The 22,445-nt window shown below is 47.8% G+C and overlaps 1 protein-coding gene across 4 annotated transcripts in view; it reads right to left on the bottom strand.

The window, feature by feature from the left end:
* Positions 1-22,445, bottom strand: part of WDFY4 (WDFY family member 4) — a 280,866-nt gene that overhangs the window by 183,564 nt on the left and 74,857 nt on the right. For all 4 annotated transcript variants that reach the window (XM_087862949.1, XM_087862950.1, XM_087862947.1 and 1 more), the window contains exons 14-19: positions 8,446-8,660; positions 7,385-7,482; positions 6,257-6,494; positions 5,773-5,849; positions 4,538-4,759; positions 3,464-3,642 (exon numbers count right to left, since the gene is read on the bottom strand). In XM_087862949.1, the coding sequence (XP_087719075.1) occupies positions 3,464-3,642; positions 4,538-4,759; positions 5,773-5,849; positions 6,257-6,494; positions 7,385-7,482; positions 8,446-8,660 (1,029 nt within the window). The remainder of the gene's footprint in view (positions 1-3,463; positions 3,643-4,537; positions 4,760-5,772; positions 5,850-6,256; positions 6,495-7,384; positions 7,483-8,445; positions 8,661-22,445) is intronic.

Below are 22,445 nucleotides of genomic sequence, written 5' to 3' on the forward strand. Positions count from 1 at the left end.
TACCCAGTAGTGCAATTGCTGGATCATAGGGTAGCTCTATTTTTAACTTCTTAAGGGAACTCCACTGCTTTCCAAAGTGGCTGCACCAACTTGTCTTGCTGTTATTTCTTACAACTACATTTTAACCTACAATTAACTCAATAAGAATTTCAATAATAAAACTAGTTAACAGAGTATCACAAATTTTAAAATGATAATTTCAAAGCTTACGTGGGTAAATATTTTTTAACTAATAGTAAAAATTAACTAAATAATATACAACAGTTTCTCTGCAATAAAGTCACAGCTAATTTTTTAAAGGGAAAAAACGAAAAGAAACTACAAACTATGGTAAGATAGAAGGAATATAGGCATTCTTTCTTCTTTTCAATATTTTTCAGGTATATCAAAATGTGTTTTTATAATGACTATAAAATCACCATATCCACATTTATGTACATAAAAACATATTTTTCAAATGAGAGGTCATACAATTTCAGAAATAGTCTTTTTCTACCAATTAAACGAGATTTTCAAACAAAAACAAACAAGTTTTCAGTCACCAGGCCTGCCTAGTGTGGGGTCCACACTTCTCTCACCCCCTCTCGCCTCCGGCCAGGCAGGGACTTCTCTGTCTCCTGCGCTGAGGCTCTGCCCCACCCCAGCAATCCAGCTTGCCTTTCTCCCCAAATTCCTACTACACATACTCACTGCACCATCTGCATTGATTACAAACAGAAGATGTCTCAAATTGCTCCCACACCATTTTGCTCAATTCAGGCTGCTGAAATACTCCCCACCTCTTAAAATTGAACTTGTCTTCCCTTGGAAATTAAAACAAAGGCTCTAACATTAGAGAACCATCGTTAAGCTGGGTCATCCCCAACCTAAGCTCTCCCATCCTGTTCTTGCTCAGCAAATGTCTGCATGTAAACACAGGCCTTCACATTTACCTCAATTAAATTTCACTTGCTGATCCTGAACCAACTTATTGAGGTCATCTTGGAAAGTCAACTCTGTCTGACTCAAGTCTTGGTCATTCCCCATGGCATATTTTGGCATATCCCTGTGGCATCACACCACTGCCAACCTTCCTGCTGACGGACTCTGGCTTAGCTGGTCCCATGAGGTCAATTGTTCATCCATGTACCAACTCACTCAACTACGCTATCATCCAGCCCATCTTACTCCTTGTGGCTGTCAATTCAATGCAGTTCATCAAATATTTATTACATGCTTACTGTGTGCCAGCCCCTGTGCTAGGTGTGATCGAGGTCTGAACATCAATAGGACTTGTTTCTTAGCCTCAAAGTCCATGAAATAGTTCACAGAATACCAACCTATTCTATAAGACAAAACAAGAATACTAGCAAGTTTTGCAAAAGAAGAAAAACAAACAACACCAACAACAACAAACAAGCCCACTCTGTAATCATGCCTGAACAGATAATAACAAAGATGCTGTACAACCACAAAAGTAACCACACCTTCCATCCCGGCTAACATGAGTGATGCTGCTTTTTTCTCCAATGGCAACTCTAACCTGCTCCATTCCTCCTACTTCCTGGATAAAAGTTCTGAACATACACAGACATCAAATTCCCTCTTTCTGACAGCACACAAATGAGAATATTTATTTGAACCATTTATTTGAACCCTCCCCCAAATACCTAAAATAAGCCCTAATCCTATCTATGCTCCTTCCAAGTCTTTGTTACCCCATGGAATAGAGTGTCTTGCTATAGCAAGCTTAATAAATCTAACTTTTGTTTTGTACTACATGCACACTCCTGGAGGTATTTGGCCGGTGGGCACGGACAATTCCTAGTATCTAAAACAGTACCTAACAAGGGGCGCCTGGGTGGCGCAGTCGTTAAGCGTCTGCCTTAGGCTCAGGGCGTGATCCAGGCGTTCTGGGATCGAGCCCCACATCAGGCTCCTCTGCTGGGAGCTTGCTTCTTCCTCTCCCACTCCCCCTGCCTGTGTTCCCTCTCTCGCTGGCTGTCTCTCTCTTTGTCAAATAAATGAATAAAATCTTAAAAAAAAAAAAAAACAGTACCTAACAAAGAGTGGGTGCTCCAAAATATTGAAGGAAGGAAGGGAGGGAGGGAGGAAGGGAAGGAGGGAGGAAGGGAGGGAGGGAGGAAGGGAGGGAGGGAGGAAGGGAGGGAGGGAGGAAGGGAGGGGATGGGAGGGGAGGGGAGAAATGGAGGAAGGAAGGAAGGGCAAGTATCATCAAGGATTTGAGAAAAGAGTTAACTTCATGTTTTGGAAGACCTATTTTTGTTATGCTCCTGCTGAATCTTTCTGCTCACCACTGCTTTTTCTGATAAGACAATTATACTAGAAGATAGCATTGAATTCATCTTTTGTGTTATATCAAATTTAGGTTGTTCTAACCTAATGACTCTCACCATGGGGTGATTTTGTCCCACAGAGGGCATCTGGAAGTGTGTGGAGACATTTTTGGTGGTCACAACTGGAGAGAGAGAGGTGGAGATGCTACGGCATCGAGGGAGGCCACAGATGCTGCTAAGTGTCTATCCTACTATACACAGAATGGGCCCCTACAACAAAGAATTATCGAGTCCCAAGTGTCAAACTATCAAAATGAGAAACCCTATTAATCTAAGGTTCTCCATTCTGGCTGAATAATAGAATCACCGAAGAAACTCTGAACACATGACCAAATTACCCTGCACACAGAGATCCTGGTATGATTGATCTTAGGAATAGCCTGCACAATAGAACTTTAAAAATACTTTCCGGGTGATTCTAGAATGCAGCCTACATTGAGATGCTCTCTCTGTAATCCGGGCGAAATTCTGGCTGCACTTTCCCTCGGAATTCTTCTGGGCCCTTCTCTCTCTGGCTGCTTTGGGGATCTCTAACCGTGGATGCTGGAGCACACCTGCCATGCCCCTCTCCCTTATGCCTCAGGACTTCAGGTGATGCTAAATGGCAGTGATAAGACACCCCCTCCAGCTATGTGTTCTTTATGCAGGGAACCATCTTTTCCTCATCATTCTTTCTGTAAATCTGGTAAGAGGTGTTGGTGTCCTTGCAAGCTCTCGTGCCTGGCTCCTAAGTCTAGTATGCAAACAGTCGTAATAGGTTCACCAGGTAGCTTCTTAGAAAAGCAGAATCTTAGACCCTGCATCAACGTTCCGGGGGAAGCCACAACTTATACTGTGAAAAGCCTTGTTCACTCTGGAACTTTCTATTCTCTTATGACTATTCTTATTTCCATGTTTCACCTTCTGCTCTGGTCGTGTGGCTTTCACTCCAGTTTCTGAAGGATTTTCACTTTATTGTGTTTTGGGTTTTTCTCATGTTTGAGCTCAGCCAAGTGTTCTGGATAGCAAGGGAGAGTTTCATTAGATACTGACCCTGCTGCCGAATGAGAATGAGGAACGGAAGTGAGACCACTCCAGGTAGTGCAGCATGCCAGTGGGGCAAGCAGAGCTCGGGGCAACTAGCTCACCTTGGCTGAGCCGGTGATCTGTCCATCCAGATAGGTGGAGACGGTGCAATTCCTTTTCATTTCCTTGGTGACCACCACAGCCAGGTGGTGCCACTGACCGCAGGCCAGCAGCTGGCCACACCTGACCCGAAGCTGGCGTCCGGCAGAAGGCTCAGGATCCTCCTCGGGTTCCATGACATCTGCAAGGGAACACAGACGCCACACTTCACATACAGCGTCATGCTGCAGCAACCCAGGAGAGCAGGGCTCATGCCGAGGAGCCGTGGCCTAGACCCCCTCGCAAAATAACCGCAACAGCAGCCATCGTTGCTTGAGGTCCTGCTTTGTACCAGACACTGGTTTAAGAATGGTTACGAATGTCGCTTCATTTCGTTTTCACGCCTCCCTGTGAGGTAGGCGCTATCACAATCCGCATCTACCCTTCTGAGGCACAAACAGGTTATATAATTTGCCCAGGATCGTGCAGCAGGACTCCAACCCAGGAGTCAGGCTTCGGGGTCTACCCTACACGAGATTGCCTCTGCGGCAATGCACGTTTGCCCTAGAGTCCTCAGAAGGTTGGGGGAGATAGGGAGTTGTGTTTGTTTGGTTTTTTTAAGATTTTATTTATTTATTTGACAGAGAGAGAGACAGCATGTGAGAGAGGGAACACAGGCAGGGGGAGTGGGAGAGGAAGAAGCAGGCTCCCAGTGGAGGAGCCTGATGTGGGGCTCGATCCCAGGACTCTGGGATCACACCCCGCCCTGGGCCGAAGGCAGACGCTTAACGATGAGCCACCCAGGCGCCCCAGGGAGTTGTGCTTTGTGACAATGATGGCAAGCCACCCCTGGCGCCTTCTGGGTGGCCCCCTATGAAACAGGGACACTCTCAGGGCACACAAGAAGAACAGGCCATTTCTGGCCGTCATAGGGGGATGAGCTTAGAGAGCCAAGCAGAACTCTAAATGGCAGAGGCTGGACCAGCCACCAGCCACTGAAGGAGGGTCGGTCTCCCAGGCTCTCGTGCCAAGAGCTGCTGACTTAGCTCCATTTCCCCCACAGTGGGCAAAGACAGCTCCAGCCCCCAACACCTTACCCAGGGGCTGAAAGGCTTTCTCTTCCGTAGACACAACCAAGGAGAGGTCGTCCGGGCACAGGCTGACAGAGAAGCAGACGAAGGGCTGCTCAGTCCTGGCCAGGTGACGCACCAGGGTTAGGAAGCGCAGAGGGTGGCCCTCGATGACTGTGCTGTGCCTGCCGATCAGGAACCAGCAGGAGAAGGTCAGGCCCCCAGACGGAGGGAATGCCCTGGCTGCACCTGGAGTCAGAACACAAGCATCCCCTTAGACTTTCTCCTGCCTTGGAATCTTGTCTTGAGTCATCGTGGCTCTCATTCGGCCCAGGTGTGACCCTACTATGTACCAGTCTGGTCTGTGCCTGGTCTGACTCCTGGCCACTTTATGTCAACCCTACACCACTGAAGCTCATCCCCGTATTCGTACTCGCAGGAGTAAGTGATATTCCCACCAGAACTTGAGTCTCGATCCCCACAGCCTCCCTCCAATTCTATCCCACCTATCAATCTGCGCCACCTTGCCAAGGGCGTGGAGAGGTGACACAGCCCTGCAGACGGTCATCATTGGCTGATCTAAAGCTGGGCAGTACGCTATGTGAGGCAGAGACACCAGCCTCGTTCAGCTGAACCTTGTATGGGGAAGTTTCCGCTCTAGAGAAACCCATGTCCTCCTGCCCGCAACAGGGTCGGCAGTACAGAGCAGGCCCACCGTTCTCCATGAATTAGCAGAATCAGACTTGGTGCCCCGTGCAGATGGACTGTGAATGCAATGGCTCCTCAGCACCCACCATCCCAGAGAAGCCCTGGTTCTCCTAACCAAAGGTGCTTAGTTCAGACAGCACTGGGCGCTTGCCCTGTCCTGCCCAGCCAGTTTTTAGCTGAGCACAGCACTGCGCAAAGCCTGCCAGGGCCCAGGTAGGTCAGATGGCCATCCACACAGAATGCACATTCCTTTCTAGAAAGAGACTTAAGGTGGGGTGAAGTGTTCATTTCAACGTGTGTCAATCACTAACAAAATGAATCCAACCCAGACTCCACCATCAAATCACCAACTGAGCGCATCAGTGTTCACTGCGTCCCCACTGTGTGCGGAGTCGTGGCTGGGCCCTAACACAGGCACGGCAAACTGCAAGGATGACGCATTGGCAGAGATACAGAAATAAGGGAGACTCCCACTCTCTTGAAATGCCAAGTGGAAGTCTGACATCAAGTTCAGCTCAGCAAGCTGACACCCCCCACCCCCGAGAATCACCTACCTGTCCCAATCCCTCCGGACACCAGATACTCTGTGCTGCTTCCCATAACTGTAGACAGGGTCGGAATAAACAAACAGCTGGAAACAGAAAAGTGTCTCAGATCGGTGAACAGCAATCCGGCTTCTGGCCATGACATCTCCCCTCTGTCCCTCTGCAGGGCCTCACTCCTTCTTACACCATGAGGACAGAAAGTGGCTGATGCTGTTATGAGGGCCCCAAGAGATGGAATTCACACTGGACCCTGAAGGGGAGGGCATTCTGGAAAGCAGGCCCACAGGGGAAGGAGAGGGTCATAGCACTACGTGTCTGAGGATGCTGGCCCCAAGAAGCCACTGAGTAGACAGGGTGTCCCTGACCCAGACATCTTCCACTCCGGAGTGGTGAGAGCTGATGAGAACGACGGTTTTGTAATCAGTATTATAATTCACCAGAGGCATTGGGAAATTAATAAAGGGCATTCCAAATATAAGAAAGCCTATCGTACCCATAACCTTCCACGGACATGTCGAATTCCACAAACGATGGCGCCAGGACCGCCCTCTGAGGCTGCAGGTGGCGCGGGGAGGTCATGGAGATGAGGCTTAGTGAGGTCTGAAGGGCGGTGGTTGAGCCGGGGGATGTCCCCGAGGGCCTGAGGGCCTGTGTGACTGCTGGGCCGGGGCCGGCATCCAGGGCAGCTCCCGCGGGACCTTCAGCAGTCCCGGCTGCGCCAGCCTGGGACCCTAGGGCAAAAGCCAGAGGAGAGATGAAGAGCCACGTCCCTGTTCAAACATATCCACTGCTCTTCTGACAACAGTCCCAGTGTTTCTGCCACAGCCCAGAAGGAGGGCTAACCCAACCAGGTGGCCCTCTGCTGACTCAGTAACAGTGAACTGCAGCAACAATATGCTCCTAGAAACTTCTCCCTTCAACCCACCATTCCCCACAAACACCCCCCGCTTCCCGGCTTACCCCACTGGTCGTCACTCAGGATGCTTTGTCCTGGCTCCCTGACCTCCCCACTCACAGTAGCTTGTCTCTTTGAAAGCTCTGCTCCCCATCTCCGGCTGCCAGCACAAGCTGACTCTCCATCCATGCTTTTCCGCAAAGACCTCCTTGCCTTTATGCCTTTATGTGACCTCACATTCGGTATGCTCACTGCTTTCTTTTCTTTAAGTTGCTCCCTGGAGCCAGCAGCCTCCCAGGGACCATGCCCGATATTAGGGGTCCACCCAATGCTTTGGCCTCTTGATCTCCTAGCTGACCCCTGAGCTGAGAGCTGTGCAAAAAGCCATCACTGGCACCGCTGTCCAGGCGCAGCACTGGGTACTTGAACACGTGGTGTGTCGTGAAGGAAACCCTATCGCTGTTTCTGTGATCTGCACCCAAAGGGGTCAAGTACACGCTCACCATCACCTATCTTATATGAGGGTGGGGGTCATCCTTTTCCTTCCCGATCTGGTCTTTCTCTGGGACAACCAATCCTGCTTTTCCTCGTTTGCTCCGCTGCGCAGCAGGCAATACCATTTTTTAAGGCTGGCTGCTTCCCACCTGTTGTTAAGGCTCCCCTATAAGGAATGCATAGTCTCTTCGATTCCCGTTAACCTATCCCTGTTCTTTCCTCTGTCCTCACCTGAGCCTCCAGAGTCCCCTCTGTGCACAGAAGATGAATGGAGGATTTTCATTGCAGCCGACGATGGAGGTGGAGGAATTCCAAGACCGAGAAACTGTCTAGGAATCATAACATACAAGAGAAAGAAATGAAGACCTTTTATGGGCCGAAGTGTTCTCCAGCTTCATCTGAACACTTTCCTAAATCTCGGTGCTCCCTGGTCCCCTCCTCCACGCTTTTCTCTCTGCCTGGAAACCTTTCCTCAAACCATGCAGAAGCAGGGTGTCCCTGGCCTGGCACCCAGACCACAGAGCTAGTGCATTTAGGTGTCTTTGACTTGACCAGTGACCAGCCAGGAGCCTCAAACTGGACCTTGAAGGAAAAAGGAATTTGCTCTACTTTGGTCTGTGTCTGCTGTGTCTGCTCTGCTTTGTGCCTCTCCATCCTGCTCAGCTTTCCAGGAAACAGGTGCCTTCCTGGAGGGGCTGCCAGCGGGAAGGCTCCCCAAGGATACAAGGGAGCACTGCCTGTGTCCCTCTCCTTGTCAGGAGTCCCGGCCCCTGCTCCTCACAGCAGCCCAGCTCCCTGCAGTCTGGCCCCTTGGGGTGTCAAGCCCTCACAGCCCCCATTCCTCTCAGTGGGGCATCCTCACATGCCCTCTTCCCTCCTCTCCGGGTCCCACGAACGCCAGCACAGACCTCAGGCCTAAGCCACCCACTGCCTTGAAGCCCTGCCCCTTTCCACATGCTCTCCCAACTGTGTCCCTCCCCGTTCACACAGCTCTGGCACTGTCCACTGAGTATCCCCCACAATGCTATTCTGTGTTGTCTGCGGGACCCTCTCCCCCAGGACTCTCAGCTCCATGGGAGGGGCCATGTCTGTTTTGTGGGCCTGCCCCCTGCTTGCATGGACCCAAGGCTCCTCCCCGGACTCACAGCATCTGGTGCTGGGAAGGGCCACACCCTGCAGAGGAGAGGCAGGAGGGAGCAGGGGGAGACCTGACCCTGTGCACTCCTCCTGTCCGCTGTACCTGAGCATGGATGCCAATGGCTCAGCTGCATTTAATGCACGGCACACGGTACCTTAACACGTCTGGTTCGATGGCTTGGGAGGCAAGCTTTTCAAAAATCCTGATGAGGCCGGAGTGCAAGGGGTTGGGGCTGGTGGTCAGGGCTGTGTGGCAGGAGGCCATGAGGGTCCTGAGCATCCCCGCCTCACACATGACCTGCCGGTTCTTCTCCGATTTCACCAGGGACTGGATGTGACTGGCCACGGAGCACTGGATCTCCTGGGAAAGCTAAGAGGTAGAAAAGCAAGCGGTGAGCCCTGAGGTCAGACTACTTTGTGGGCAACTTGGATTGACCCCCAACCAGGCCTCAAAAAGGTTGGGGGGTCAGGCAACTGCACCCACATGGCCTGTTCTCACTGCACCCCATCTGTCTCAGGAGTTCTCAGACGTGCCCTTGTCCCATGCAGGAGGAGGGGGGCCACTGGGGTCAGCTGCTGAAGAGGGCCAGGCTTGAAATAGAGACTGTGAAGCAGCCAGTGAGAAGCTGCATCTGCCCCAGGGTCACGGTGTCTGACCCAGGCGATGTTTAAGCAGTTTCTGAATTAACTGCTGACATTTAAACATCTGGAGATTTTACCTAAAAGTCCGGACGCGTGGCCTCTCTCGGAAAGTAGGAAGGCGGGGTCGGACAGGTTGCAGTCCTGTGTCTGTGAGAGGCAGCTGGGGCTGGCCAGTGGCTGTGCCTTTCGTGGGCCCCTAGCAGTCCTGTGTTTGAGTCCGTACCCCTGGCACAGAGGGTGCAGTGTGCCCGGGAGGCAGGCCCCCAGGCAGCGCCCTTGCCGACTGGCTGTGGCCCGACCAGACCACGCTCAGTGCCCAGGCCAGCAGCAGCTGTAGCTCCAGTGCCAAAAGCCTTCAGTGCCCCTGGCTGTTGTCCCCCCCACACCTTGCAACTGTCCTTCGTCCACCTCTTGGACACGGACAGCCATGTCATCGCACCCTTACTAGTTTTCCAGTCATTTTGGCATCTTTCTGTCCTTGAATTCCACAGAAGAGAGCGCAGAGAGTCAGCTCAGTAAATATTTGAGCCAAATACATTGCTTTTGCAATCTTCCTTTCTTCATAACAATAGAAACCCCTGGAATTTCCAGGCCTCTGCACATATACGCAAGGGTAGGGGTGTTGGGGGTAGGGGGTGGAAATTCCTCTACAAAAACTCTTAGGACTGCCCACATTCTCTTTTACTGTTGTATATGGTATGGTTTAAGGTGAGATACCAGTTAGAACTTAATGGAATCTTCCTGCAGTGGATGCTATGGGAGCCTCCCCCAGACCTCCTGTGTACCCATCACCATTTCCCCTTCTCTGGAAGACTGCTCTGCCCTAAGTGGGAGCTTCCTGCCCAGGGGCTATTTGTCCCCCCATATATGTTCATGCATGCACACAGACACACAAATGTGTACACACATGTGCAGCCATGTACACATGTATACACGTGTGTGTACATGCACGTGTGTGCACACGTAAGCATGCACACATGTATACATGCCCGCATAGCTATACATATACCTGTGTATGTGCAAACGCACACACACCCATGTACCATGTGCACACGCGCACATGCACACACACCAGACTGTAGCCCACGAGGTCAAGTCCTTCAGGCTTTGTGGTGCCATTCATGCCGAGAGCCCTGTGCTGTGGGCTCAGGCTGAGGTTGGCACATCCTCACTGAGCTTCCCCTGCACCATCTGCTTCCGTCACTCCCCATCCCTGGTCCCTCCCTTGAAGGATCTGACGTACCTATACCTCTGTCTTGGGCTCCACTTCCCCGGAACCCGACCTGAGGCTCTAGCATGCTTTTCGTATTGCACATCTTTGCCCTGGTGTCTGGTTTCAAGAAAAGAGACCCCTGACAATGTAGGTCATGTCTAGTTGAGTCCGCCAGCGTAATGCCAGGAGAAACCGCAGAGGCACTCATTTGAATAAAGTTCTTTCTAATGACGACTGGCTTCTCGTCCCATAGAGTCTCAGACCATCTGATATGCACACCTCCCCATGAAAGCTTTCTTGGGGTCTTTCCCCGCTTCTCCTTCTTCCCGCTCTCCCTCAAACAAGTTACTAACTGCCTCTTCAGTGTCAGGCGCTGGGTAAAATTCTAGGCATTTCAAAATTAACATGACACTGTCCTTGCTCTCAAGGGAATCAGGGGCTACAGGCAAGACAGGTGAAGGGACAGTCTCAGAACAATGACAAATGAGCTCTCACAGAGGATTTACAGTGTCTGCGAGGGAGGGGCTCCCTGCAGCCCCTCACATATTTCATGGAGCTCTTGGATTTAGAAGGGAATCCAGGCCTGGCATCTCCTGTGGGAGCCCGATTTTACCCTGGGATGAGAATAATTCCTGGGTATTCAGGATGTGCCAGGCCCCCGTCTAAACACTTTGACGTATACAGATTATACAGTCCCTTTGAGGAACCCTAGGAGGGAGGTAGTATTACTCTGCCCATTTTACAGATGAGGAAACTGAGCCCAGAGAAGTACATTGTCCAGGCCACATGGTAAGGTCAGAGCCTGGCTTTGACCCCAGACTCCATGCTCAGGTTCACCTCACTTCCCATCTCTACCTCACAAGTGCAGTGATTTGGGGTCACCCTGTCACGGTGGTCAAGGGTATGTTTGTATCACTAAGAGACAGAAATCAATAAGATGGCATTCATCTGCAGGCTACAAATGGCACTTAGTAGCATATATCTTTCAAGGATTAAAATGTATTGGGACACATATTTACACTGTTTATCATCAGTTTTTAGGGTTTTTTTTAATTATGTTATGTTGGTCGCCATACAGTACATCCTTAGTTTTTGATGTAGTGTTCCATGATTCATTGTTTGCATATAACACCCAGTGCTCCATGCAGTACGTGCCCTTCTTAATGCCCATCACCGGGCTAGCCCATCTCCCCCTGCCCCTCCCCTCTGAACCCCTCATTTTGTTTCCCAGAGTCCATAGTCTCTCATGGTTCATTTCCCCCTCTGATTTTCCCCCCTTCATTTTTCCCTTTCTTCTCCTAATGTCCTCCCTGCTATTCCTTATGTTCCACAAATGAGTGAAACCATATGATAATTGTCTTTCTCTGCTTGACTTATTTCACTTAGCATGATCTCCTCCAGTTCCACCCACGTTCATGTAAATGTTGGGTAATCATCCTTCCTGGTGGCTGTAATATTCCATTGTATATATGGACCGCATCTTCCTTATTCATTTGTCTGTTGAAGGACATCTTGGCTCCTTCCACAGTTCGGCTATTGCGGACATTGCTGCTATGAACATTGGGGTATATATGGCCCTTCTCTTCACTACATCCATATCTTTAGGGTAAATACCCAGTAGTGCAATTGCTGGGTCATAGGGTAGCTCTATTTTTAAATTTTTGAGGGACCTCCACACTGTTTTCCAAAGTGGCTGCACCAACTTGCATTCCCATCAACAGTGTAAGAGGGTTCCCCTTTCTCCATCCTCTCCAACATTTGTAAATAGAAACAATTATTAGAAATTATTACCAACAACTATATGCCAATAAATTAAGCAACCTGGAAGGAATGGATGCCTTCCTGGAAACCTATAAACTACCAAGACTGAAACAGGAAGAAACTGACAACCTAAATAGACCAATAACCAGTAACAAGATTGAAGCGGTGATCAAAAACCTCCCAAAAAACAAAAGAGTCCAGGGCCTGATGGATTCCCTGGGGAATTCTACCAAACATTCAAATAAGAAATAACACCTATTCTCCTGAAGCTGTTTCAAAAAAATAGAAACAGAAGGAAAACTTCCAAACTCATTCTCTGAGGCCAGCATTACCTTGATCCCAAACCAGGCAAAGACCCCATCAAGAAGGAGAATTACAGACCGATATCCCTGGTGAATATGGACGCCAAAATTCTCAACAAGTTCCTGGTTTTTAGATTAAAAAAAAAAAAAGGTGGGTCTCGCAGCTCACCCTTCGGCTTCCCTTCCTCCTTCCAGGACCACATCACCTAGAGCTCCTGTTTCAAACTGATGGCATTTAGTGAAATTTCCATCTTTACAGTGTCTCCAGTAACACTTCCAACTTAAAATTTTAGGCCATCTTAGTTTTAGTTTAAAATTTAAACTACATTAGAATGGTTTTTCAGGGCAATTGCTCCCAGGCAGATTTTATCATTCTGAAGTGTCACCATTTTGTCACTATCCCTGATGCCACGGGAAGATCTCATCATTGGGAGAAGATGGTCCCTGTAATGGGCCAGATGTCTGTGTCCCCCAGAACTCATATATTGAAACCTAATTTCCGACATGATGTATTTGGAGGTGGGGCCTTTGCCAGGTGATTAGGACATGAGAGCGGACCCCTCATTAGTTATTAGTGTCCTTATAAAAGGGACCCCGGAGAGCCTTCTCTTGCCTTGTGCCATATAAGAACATAGTAAGAATTGGGCCATCAGTGGGGAAGTGGCCCCTCACCAGACAATGAATCTGCCAGCACCATGCTCCTGGTGCTTCCAGCCTCCAGAACGATGAAAAATAAGTTTCTGTTGTTTATAAGGCACCCAGTCTATGGTATCTTGTGATAGCAGCCTGGATGGACTGAGACAGTCCCTTCCCTGTCACTACGGTATTGACACAGCCAGTGTAAACTGTTAGAGGCAATGTACAGCCCAATAGGGACCAGAGACAGAAGGAAGAAATGTCAAAACTCACTTGCACCAAACAATTCCATCACTTTTACTTGAGGAGTTCCTCCATGTGGGTCCCTCCCTGCATCCCACGGAGCCCACACCTCTGCCCTTCCTCTTGTCTCCTCCTCTCAGAACACAGAGGGAGCCTCTACCTGCTTGCTCTGAATTTTCCCTCTTCCAGAACCTGGATTATTTGGTGACTGCAATATTTTAATTTGGGGCAAAAGTTGGGGAGACAGTCTGTATGAAGCAAGATGCAAAAATAACATCACAATGTATTATTAATAAGAATTAAAAAGAAATGTCTACAATCTTCAGTTTTATTATCAGCACTTCACTTATTACTTTGAGGACTTTTGGCTTTCTTTTTTCGTTGTTGCTTGCTTTTTTTCTTTTTTTATCCACCAGAGAAGAGCTACTTAAAATCTAAATATGCAAAAAAGCAGGAAAAAAAAGAAACAAAGAAAAAAACCCGAAAGTTTTCAAAAGGGAGAAATGCTGATCTTGTCTAATGATGCCACAAGTTTACTCCAAAATTGCTCAATACCCCATAATGGAGGAGGGGACATCGATCGTCCTCATTATCACTGCAGCTCTGTCAATACCAATATTGCCTTGTTTTGAATAAAATGTGCTGTTTTTTTCAATGTTGGTTCCAGTAAAATGGGGTTTTAGTGAAAATATGAGCAGTAGCAGGAAACCAGTCTGGTTTCTCCCCCTACAAATGGATTGATTTTCCTAACGCATATTACTTCCAATGCAGGCTAGGGGATGGTGGTTCAATTAGGACTCCGCGGTGAGCGCGTGGGGTCATGGGCTGGCGGGCAGGCTGGACCCGCAAGGCAAATTATCACAGAGCGATTTGCGGGGCAGCCTTCAGGAGCTTTTTCCTTTCTCCACTTAACAGTCAAGGCTTCGAGTCTATCCTTGTCCAGCTGTGGATGTTTGCTGTTCTTTATCTCTCCCTCTCCCCCCCCACCACTTTCTCTTCTGGTCCAGATTAATACAGTCCCAGAGCCCATTGAGGACTGGGTGCTGGTGGGGTGGGTCCCTCCCAGGGGGCATGGGCTTTGGACACATAAGTCTATGATGTGTCCTGACATAGATGTAAAAACCATCAGATGACCATGGTCTCCCCCAGACACTTAGAAAGAACCAGGGAGTTCTACTGAGCTCCTCGAATTTGGATTAGCTGCTTATTCCAATTTGGCTGAAATGTTCTTTGATGATTTTGGAAAAGAGATGGTACAAGTTAAGGGACCTCAGCTCTTCCGAAATAGCACAGGTAAATAAGGCCCACAGATGGGTTTCATTTGATAAGTTGCTATGGTTATCTTTGCTTACTTAGGATTAGTTCTTTCTATACAGGGGTGTAAATTTTCCCCTTTGCCACAGTCCCCATCGGCCTGGTAGACTGATTTGTGGTGTCCACCTGGCCTTGTAGGTGTGGGAGTTTGTGATCTTGGTTTACGTGTAAGAGATCTGAGTCCCACTGAATCCGTAGAAGCCATGTCACAAGACAAGGCTTCCTTGATGCCCTTGCAACTAAGACCGAGATGCATGCGGGCACCTGCTCCAAACCTTCTGCTTCCCTCACAAATCACCGCATATGATGTCTAATGCTGCCCGGTGAGAGAAGCCTAGGAGCTCGTACTTACAAAGTATTTGTCTCTTCCCAACTTTACTTCATCCTTCCCTTTGGTCCACCCCGTGATCCAGCCCTAGTTACATTCTCTCCCTTTGCTGAATGCACCACGCTCTTGACTGCTGCCCGAAGCTGGGAATGTCCCTTCCAGTCCCATCCCTTTGCTGAGCTCCTATTTATTATTCAAGAGACAATTCACATGTTCTCTCATCTGAGAAATCATTTTGATTTTCCCAAGCAGCACTGTCCGTCCTTCAGCCATAAATAATACACTCTGATAGCTCTCTCGGTAGATAGATGATAGATAGATAGATAGATAGATAGATAGATAGATAGATAGATCTCTTCCCACCACCCCCTGCCCCCACCACACTGGGAACTGCTGCCTGAGACAATGACTCTTCACCCTTGTTGCCCTAGTACCTGTCTCTGCCTCAAATGCCAGAGTTGCCTGCTAAGTGCAAGCACAAGGGCAGAAACACAGGAGGGACCCCTAACCCAGAGGGCTGCAAGTGCCCAGAAAAGGTGAGGCACCAACTAAGCGTTGGAGGATAATGATGAGAGAACCACGCCAGCAGGGAAAATGGTCTTCCTGGGAGTGGGGACAGCACATGCAAAGATGAAGGGGTGAAAGTGGGCATGGCTTTTCAGGGAAAGGCTGGGGATCATGGGCAGTTGTCAGCCAGGCCTACTCACCCCCAGCTCCCAACACCTTCCCCACAATGAGTCTGTGGTCAGCCCTGAGAACACCACCAGGGAAACCAGCCTGCGAATATCCATCCAGGAGGATGCCTGCCCAGCCTGGACCCTGTAACATCAGTGGAGAGTTTCCATCACCTTGGACACACACATCCTCACTACATGACAGCTGGGTCAGGTGAGCAGTGGAGCGAGCGGAGGGCTGTGTGAGGCCCAACACCACTCTCCAGCCAGAACCCTTTCCGCCTGCCACCAGGGCTTCCTCCCCACCAAGAAAAGGCAGTATAAACTTCCCCGAGTGTGTCTGGTGCTTTAGTCAAGGTATACTGTTGACACAACTTTTGTTAAGAGATATCATTATCATTATTATTATTATTATTATTATTATTATTATTATTATGTTATGTTAGTCACCATACAGTACCTCCTTAGTTTTTGATGTAGTGTTCCATGATTCATTATTTGCGTTTAACACCCAGTGCTCCATGCAACACATGCCCTCCTTAATACTCATTACGGGCTAACCCATCTCCCCACCCCCCTCTTCTCTGAAACCCTCAATTGTTTCCCAGAGTCTATAGTCTCTCATGGTTCATCTCCCCCTCTGATTTTCCCCCATCCATTTTCCCTTCCTTCCCCTAATGTCCTCCGTGCTATTCCTTATGTTCCACCTATGAGTGAAACCATATGATAATTGTCTTTCTCTGCTTGACTTATTTCACTTAGCATAATCCCCTTCAGTTCCATCCATGTTGATGCAAATGGTGGGTATTCATTCTTTCTGGTGGCTGAGTAATATTTCATTGTATATATGAACCACATCTTCTTTATCCATTCATCTGTTGAAGGACATCTTGGCTCCTTCCACAGTTTGGCTATTGTGGACATTGCTGCTATGAACATTGGGGTGCATGTGGCCCTTCTCTTCACTACATCTGTATCTTTGGGGTAAATACTCAGTAATGCAACTGCTGGGTCATAGCGTAGCTCTATTTTTAACTTTTTGAGGAACCTCCATACTGTTTTCCAAAGTGGCTGCACCAACTTGCATTCCCACCAACAGTGTAAGAGGGTTCCCCTTTCTCCATCCTCTCCATTTGTTGTTTCCTGCCTTGTTAGTTTTTGCCATTCTAACTGGTGTAAGGTGGTATCTCAATGTGGTTTTGATTTGAATTTTGATTGGATTTTCCTGATAGCTAATGATGTTGAACATTTTTTCACATCTGTTAGCCACTCGTATGTCTTCTTTGGAGAAGTGTCTGTTCATGTCTTCTGCCCATTTTTTGACTTGATTATTTGTTTTTTGGGTGTTGAGTTTGAGAAGTTCTTCATAGATCTTTGATACCTGCCCTTTATCTGTAATGTCATTTGCAAATATCTTCTCCCGTTCCATGGGTTGCCTAGTTAAGAGATATTTTTAGAGCAGATTTTTGTTGCGGCTAACAGATAGCCATCCACGACTGTCTGGAGGATCTTCCCGGACAAAGGACTGCGTACTGTACAGTATACAGTCTCTGGTAGAGATGAGGGATCTATTCATAAGCAAACTGTGGCTTAAGCCCTGGCGTGTTGTTTCTGAGCTTCCAGATAGACGTTCACCCTTCCTTCACCTTCTAAGCACAGGACAACAAAATCTTCCCACAGCTAGGTTCTCGTGCTGCTTTGACACTAACTAATGGGTGAACTTGGGCAGGTTACTTATTTTCTCAAAGCCTCAGTTCCTTAGCTTTAAAATGGAGATAATGAAAATACCAACCCCCCTGGTATGTTGTTTGTGGGAGTCAGTAGAAACAGTTTCTGTGAAAGTGCTTTTTCTTATAGAATACAAGTGTTTTCAGGAAATCAACACTTCTTAGTTGTGGTCTTCTCTTCTAATAGCAAGAAGATTCCTTCCAACTGAGCATCTGGTTTCGTGGCCACTGAGCATTGTACCAGCTCAGTGCAAGAGCAGGGGCACACAGCTACCATGTTTGCAGGCCCCGTGGCTAGCGATGGGAGCTAACATCACTGCCCACTCACTATTTGAAGGCTCATTCTTCTAAGTGCTTTCGTGTACTGGCTCATCCCCAAACACCTTAATCCCCAAACACCATGAACTAGATGCTATTATTACCCCATTTTACAGATGCAGGAACTGAGGCCCAGAGAGATTATGGCTTGCTGAGATTACATGGTGAGTGGAGGGACAGGAATTCAAACCAGAAGGTCAGCTCCACTTTATCACTGGGATCACTGCATTCCAGGCCCCAAGGTGCAGAAGCTTGCAGAGCACTGGCCAGCTCTGGGTTTTCAAGGCAAAGCCAATTCAAACTGGTGACTCTATGGGTTGGGCAGTGGGTACCTATCCCATCCTGTCCTAGGCCAATGTCTCAAAACATCAAGGAAAAACTAAGTGCTCATTGCTTTAGCCCACACTGGGATCATCTGAATTTAGTAACTGGTACACAATATTTGCTGTGTGCAAGACCTAAATGGGTTTGACCATTTCTGCCATCTTGAGAGGATAGGTGGGAGTCTCATATATATGTAACCCACCAATGGCCACATTTCCAAGCTACTTGGAACCCCCAGTGCAGACTAGCTCACTACCTCCACAGCTGCCCATCTAGTCTGGGCAAGTTTGTCCTTATATTGAGCCCAGATCATTTGCTGCATAACTAACTGGTCTTTGTGTGTACTGTTCTGCCACCAATTGACTAACAAGTATTTGCCCAGCTCTTATTTCCCCAATGCCTTTCTCTCTAAGCTACCTACCCTGAGATCTGTTCACTCTTCCTTCCATGACTAAGGAAGTTTCTCAAATTCCTCACCATCCTGGCTTCTCTCCTCTGGACAAACACAGATGTAGCATGTTAAGTGGTCATTGGACTACCACCTCCCTTTAGCTGGGCACTATACTTCTGTAAATAGAGAGGGAAGTAGAACTCACCATAGCAGTGTCCTTACCCCACTTGGGACAATTACTGACCATGCAGTAAACCCCCTAGGACTCCTTCACATATTCTATTCTGTTCTTCCCTGTGCATTAAGACATGAGCTCAGGCCTGATCATCTCTGCTGAATTTTGACCCAAAAGGTTTCTGATCCATTTCCCAAGCTAGTAGGAACCCCTCACATCCCCATTTTGTCAGCCAGTGGGTAACTCCTCCTCCCAGCTTTATGTCATCTGCCATTTGAGTTCACTCAGGTCATGGATCAAATGCAAAACAGGCAGAAGAGAAGACTTAGTCTTTTGATTCACAAGTAGACTGCAACATACAGCTCAACACCAATTCTCTGTTATTAATTTAATAATAGTAAAACGCCAGTTGGAAATATACTTAAAATGTATTATCTTCCATTTACTATTTCCAGATTTCTATATGCCATGACCCAAAGTCCTAGGAATACAGACGCCAAAACTAGAAGAAAAGGGGCACTTGTCGGGGCGGGGGGTGGTATAATGGAGCCACCATCTGATGAGCAGATACTGTGTGCCAGGTACTGTGCTCAGTACTTTACAACCCTACTCTCCACTACTTTTCCCAATGGGAAAATATTATAAGGGGACACTGAGACTTGAAGATACATCAATTTCCTAGGGTCACACAGCTAATAAGTGTCAGAACTGGCATTCAACCAAGTCTTACTCCAAAGCCCATGATTTTAACATAGTATGATGTGCTCATAAGGAAGGGAACTCTGATCTCATAAGTGTCCTAAACTGATGGTGTCTAAAAGTGTTTTATTTGGTGGGCATAGTCTGACTTTTCTTCTGTTTTACTGCCCCTATTTAAGTGAAAGTGCCTGTAGGCAGGAGAAGTACCCTTCCTGACAGCCACAGACCTCACCACTCCCTATTATTTCCACCTATACATTTCTTTGACCTTCTTGGCCCCAAGACATTGAGTTTGCAACCCCTGTGGTCTAGGCCAAATCTCAGTAGCCGACACTGAGGTGTGGAGACTGGAAGTAGCCTACATCAGTCACAGAACGAATTGGGCCGGACGCCTTCCCATACAACTTTAACTTCTGCTCCATCAATCTACATCCACTGCATTTTGCTTTTGATCCTTTTTGTTGTCCTGTGAAATTATGTTTATTTCCTCTAAAAAGTAAACTGGATTTTGACCAGGATTGACATTTTCCCGCTTAGCAACAACAGGAATGGGGGGATGGGGTTTCAGTATGAAATAGCATAGGATACATAAAATTCAACATATTTGGAATTTCTAATGTGTCATAATTTAACAAAATGAGACTCCTACTTTACCCATTTCCTTGTTGGAGGAAATGGCTCTTTGCAAATAGCACGCCCTTACACAATGCTACCAAGGGCTATTAATGCTGTCAATATTTTAGTTATTTGAAACCCATACGGTTAGTTCAATGTGTTTGAAATGCAGGCTAATTCCAGAAAATGGCACCCTTTTCCAAATCAAGAATGAGTTGATAGACAAATGCAGCCCAGAGCCCAGTCTTTTCTCTGTCCCATCAGACTGCACAGGACATTTCCATGGCAGTAGAATCTGGAACACAGCCAACAATGACTCGCAGTGCCGGCTGACTGTAGATCACAGTCTCTCTAACGCTCAGGTCTGATCATGGTGTTGCTTTCCAATAGCCTCCCATGGCTACCACGTCCATACAGGAAAAGTCCCTTAGCACAGAGCCAGGAGGTCCAGGAGCCTGGCGTCATGGGCATCCACCACCTAGCAACCGTGTTAACTCTGTCACTCGACTTCTACAAGTTTCAAGTCCTCATCAGCAGAGTGGCAATACTGATACCCACCTTGCAGGGTTATTATAAAGATTAAGTGATAAAATACAGAGTTTCTGGCAACTAGTAGCAGTAGTTCTACCATTCAGCAAGTGTTTCCCATGGTGTAGTGTACGTTCTGCTCACCACTCACCATGCTAAGGACTCATTCATTTAATCTTCACAATAATGCCACGAGGACAACATTATTACCCCCATACTACAGCAAAGAAAGTGAAGGCTCACAGAGGCTTCATTTCCCATGGCTGTGTGACTGCTAAGTGGCGGAGCTGAGATCTGATGAAATTCTAGTGTCTCCAGAGCCTGAACTCTGCCTCACATAGCAGGTGTTCACATTAAGACTGGAGTCTCGTGATGATGATGATGATGATGATGATGATGATGGATGGTAACCCAATAAAGTTCAATTCTCTTAGCATGGTGTTCAGCGCCCTTCATGGTATGGCTTTGGCCGGACTTTGCAGCCCCACGCACTGCCGATCCACATGGTCTATCCTAGCCCAACTGAACTACTCAGTCCCCAAATGGACATCGTCACGTGTGCCTGTCTCTGTGGATGAGCCTCTCCTCTTCCCTCCCTCCTCTACCTGATCTGGCATGGGCATGTCTTTCCTTTAAAGCCTGGTTCCAGTGTCCCCAGCTCTCTGTGGCTTTCCCTCCCCTCTGTCCCCAAGGCCCAGTGGGCAAACCTCTGTTCTAGTCATGAGTGTGGTCTTACTGTCTTCTACACTCCTAGCCACTCTCAACTCAGTCTGTGACTTCCTGTGACATTCGTCTCTGAATCCCCAGTGGCATCTAGAAGATGCTGAGTAAAATTATTCACAGGTGCACATGTGTCACACTGGTGGCTCCAACACAGTGTGAGTCCCACCTCTGCTAAACTGGACCTGGCTTCCCACCCTCTGAGCTACGGTTGTCATGAGCACAAGCAAATACCCCGCTGCTAGGAACTGAATAAAGGCCGCAATCCTGATGAAAGCAGAGTGATGCCGGGGACCAGAGAGGACAGGTCAGAGTTCCAGCCCACAGCCACATCCCTACAGAAAGACCCTCGTGGCTGCTGAGCGTGCTAGAAAGGGAAAATGTCTTCTTTCCAATTAGTTGTTTCGTTCTGAGGCCAACTTAGCTCCCAGAGAACTGAGCTGGACTCCATTTCTGCCTCATGCTTAGGACAGCAACATTCACAGTTCAATTCCCACAGTCCAATTTTAATACCAGTGATGACACAGCTGGTTTATCTTTCCAGAGCAGCTCATGGTGCTAGCATTTTGGAAGGGGGAAAGACACCTTTTGGTTATGAGCAAAACAAATTTCATGTGGCCATAATTAGAAATAAATCAGACCACCCATATACGTAGTTATTTAAGTCGTCACTCCTGAAATGACGTCTGTACCTTGGAAAGCCATCAATTTCTCATCCGCCAGGAAGGAAGAGCATCCACCAGGTAGGAAGGTGGCTAAGAGCGTTATGCTGGGAACCATCAAGCCAACCAACAGGGAGATGAGGGGAACTCACATTCCATCTTCTTACTAACACTGCCATCTACTGAACCTTCCCACGCCAAAGATGCGGTCCTGCAGTCCTTTTCATTCCAGCATTTTCCTGTGTGGTCTCGTTTCTCATTTGATTTACTGTTCTATTGATTGCTATGAGGTTTCCCACCCCCCCTTTCAGAAATTAATTACTGTAATTATTCAACTTTTAATAGCTGCTGATTTGGCATCTGCGGAAAATATTTGAGAAAATGCACTACTACATTTCATTTGCATTTTGAGAGACAGTGAGGGAGAATTAGACTTTTCCTAAATTACTTATTGTGACCTGAATACCAAATGGAATTCTCATTTGCATACTTAATGTGTCCAATTACCATCACAGAGGAGTCGAGTTCCACTCCATACACTAATGTGACAACTCCGAGTGTATCTGAAACTCAGGTTCAGCCATGCAGTTTCCATTCACTAGCAGTGGAGAGACAGGCCACCCTCTGCTCTACATCACTTCATCGGTCATCACTGCAGTGACGTTTAGCACGACATACCCATCAGCAACCATTTGGCTGCTAAGGCCACCTAAACCACTGGCTTCGTTGTTCTCATTCCAAGTACACTGCATGGCTGGAAATACAGCGAAGGAAACCAGACATCCTTACAATGAGGCTACTGCACCTGGAAAAATGTACTATGCCAAGAATTCATGACCTTATATTCTGCAAAAGCTGCAAAGGCGAAAGACCTATTCATCAA

This window comes from Ursus americanus, chromosome 6 (genome assembly GCF_024610735.1).
Source record: "Ursus americanus isolate L20-20 chromosome 6, mUrsAme1.1.p, whole genome shotgun sequence".
Lineage (NCBI taxonomy): Eukaryota > Metazoa > Chordata > Mammalia > Carnivora > Ursidae > Ursus > Ursus americanus.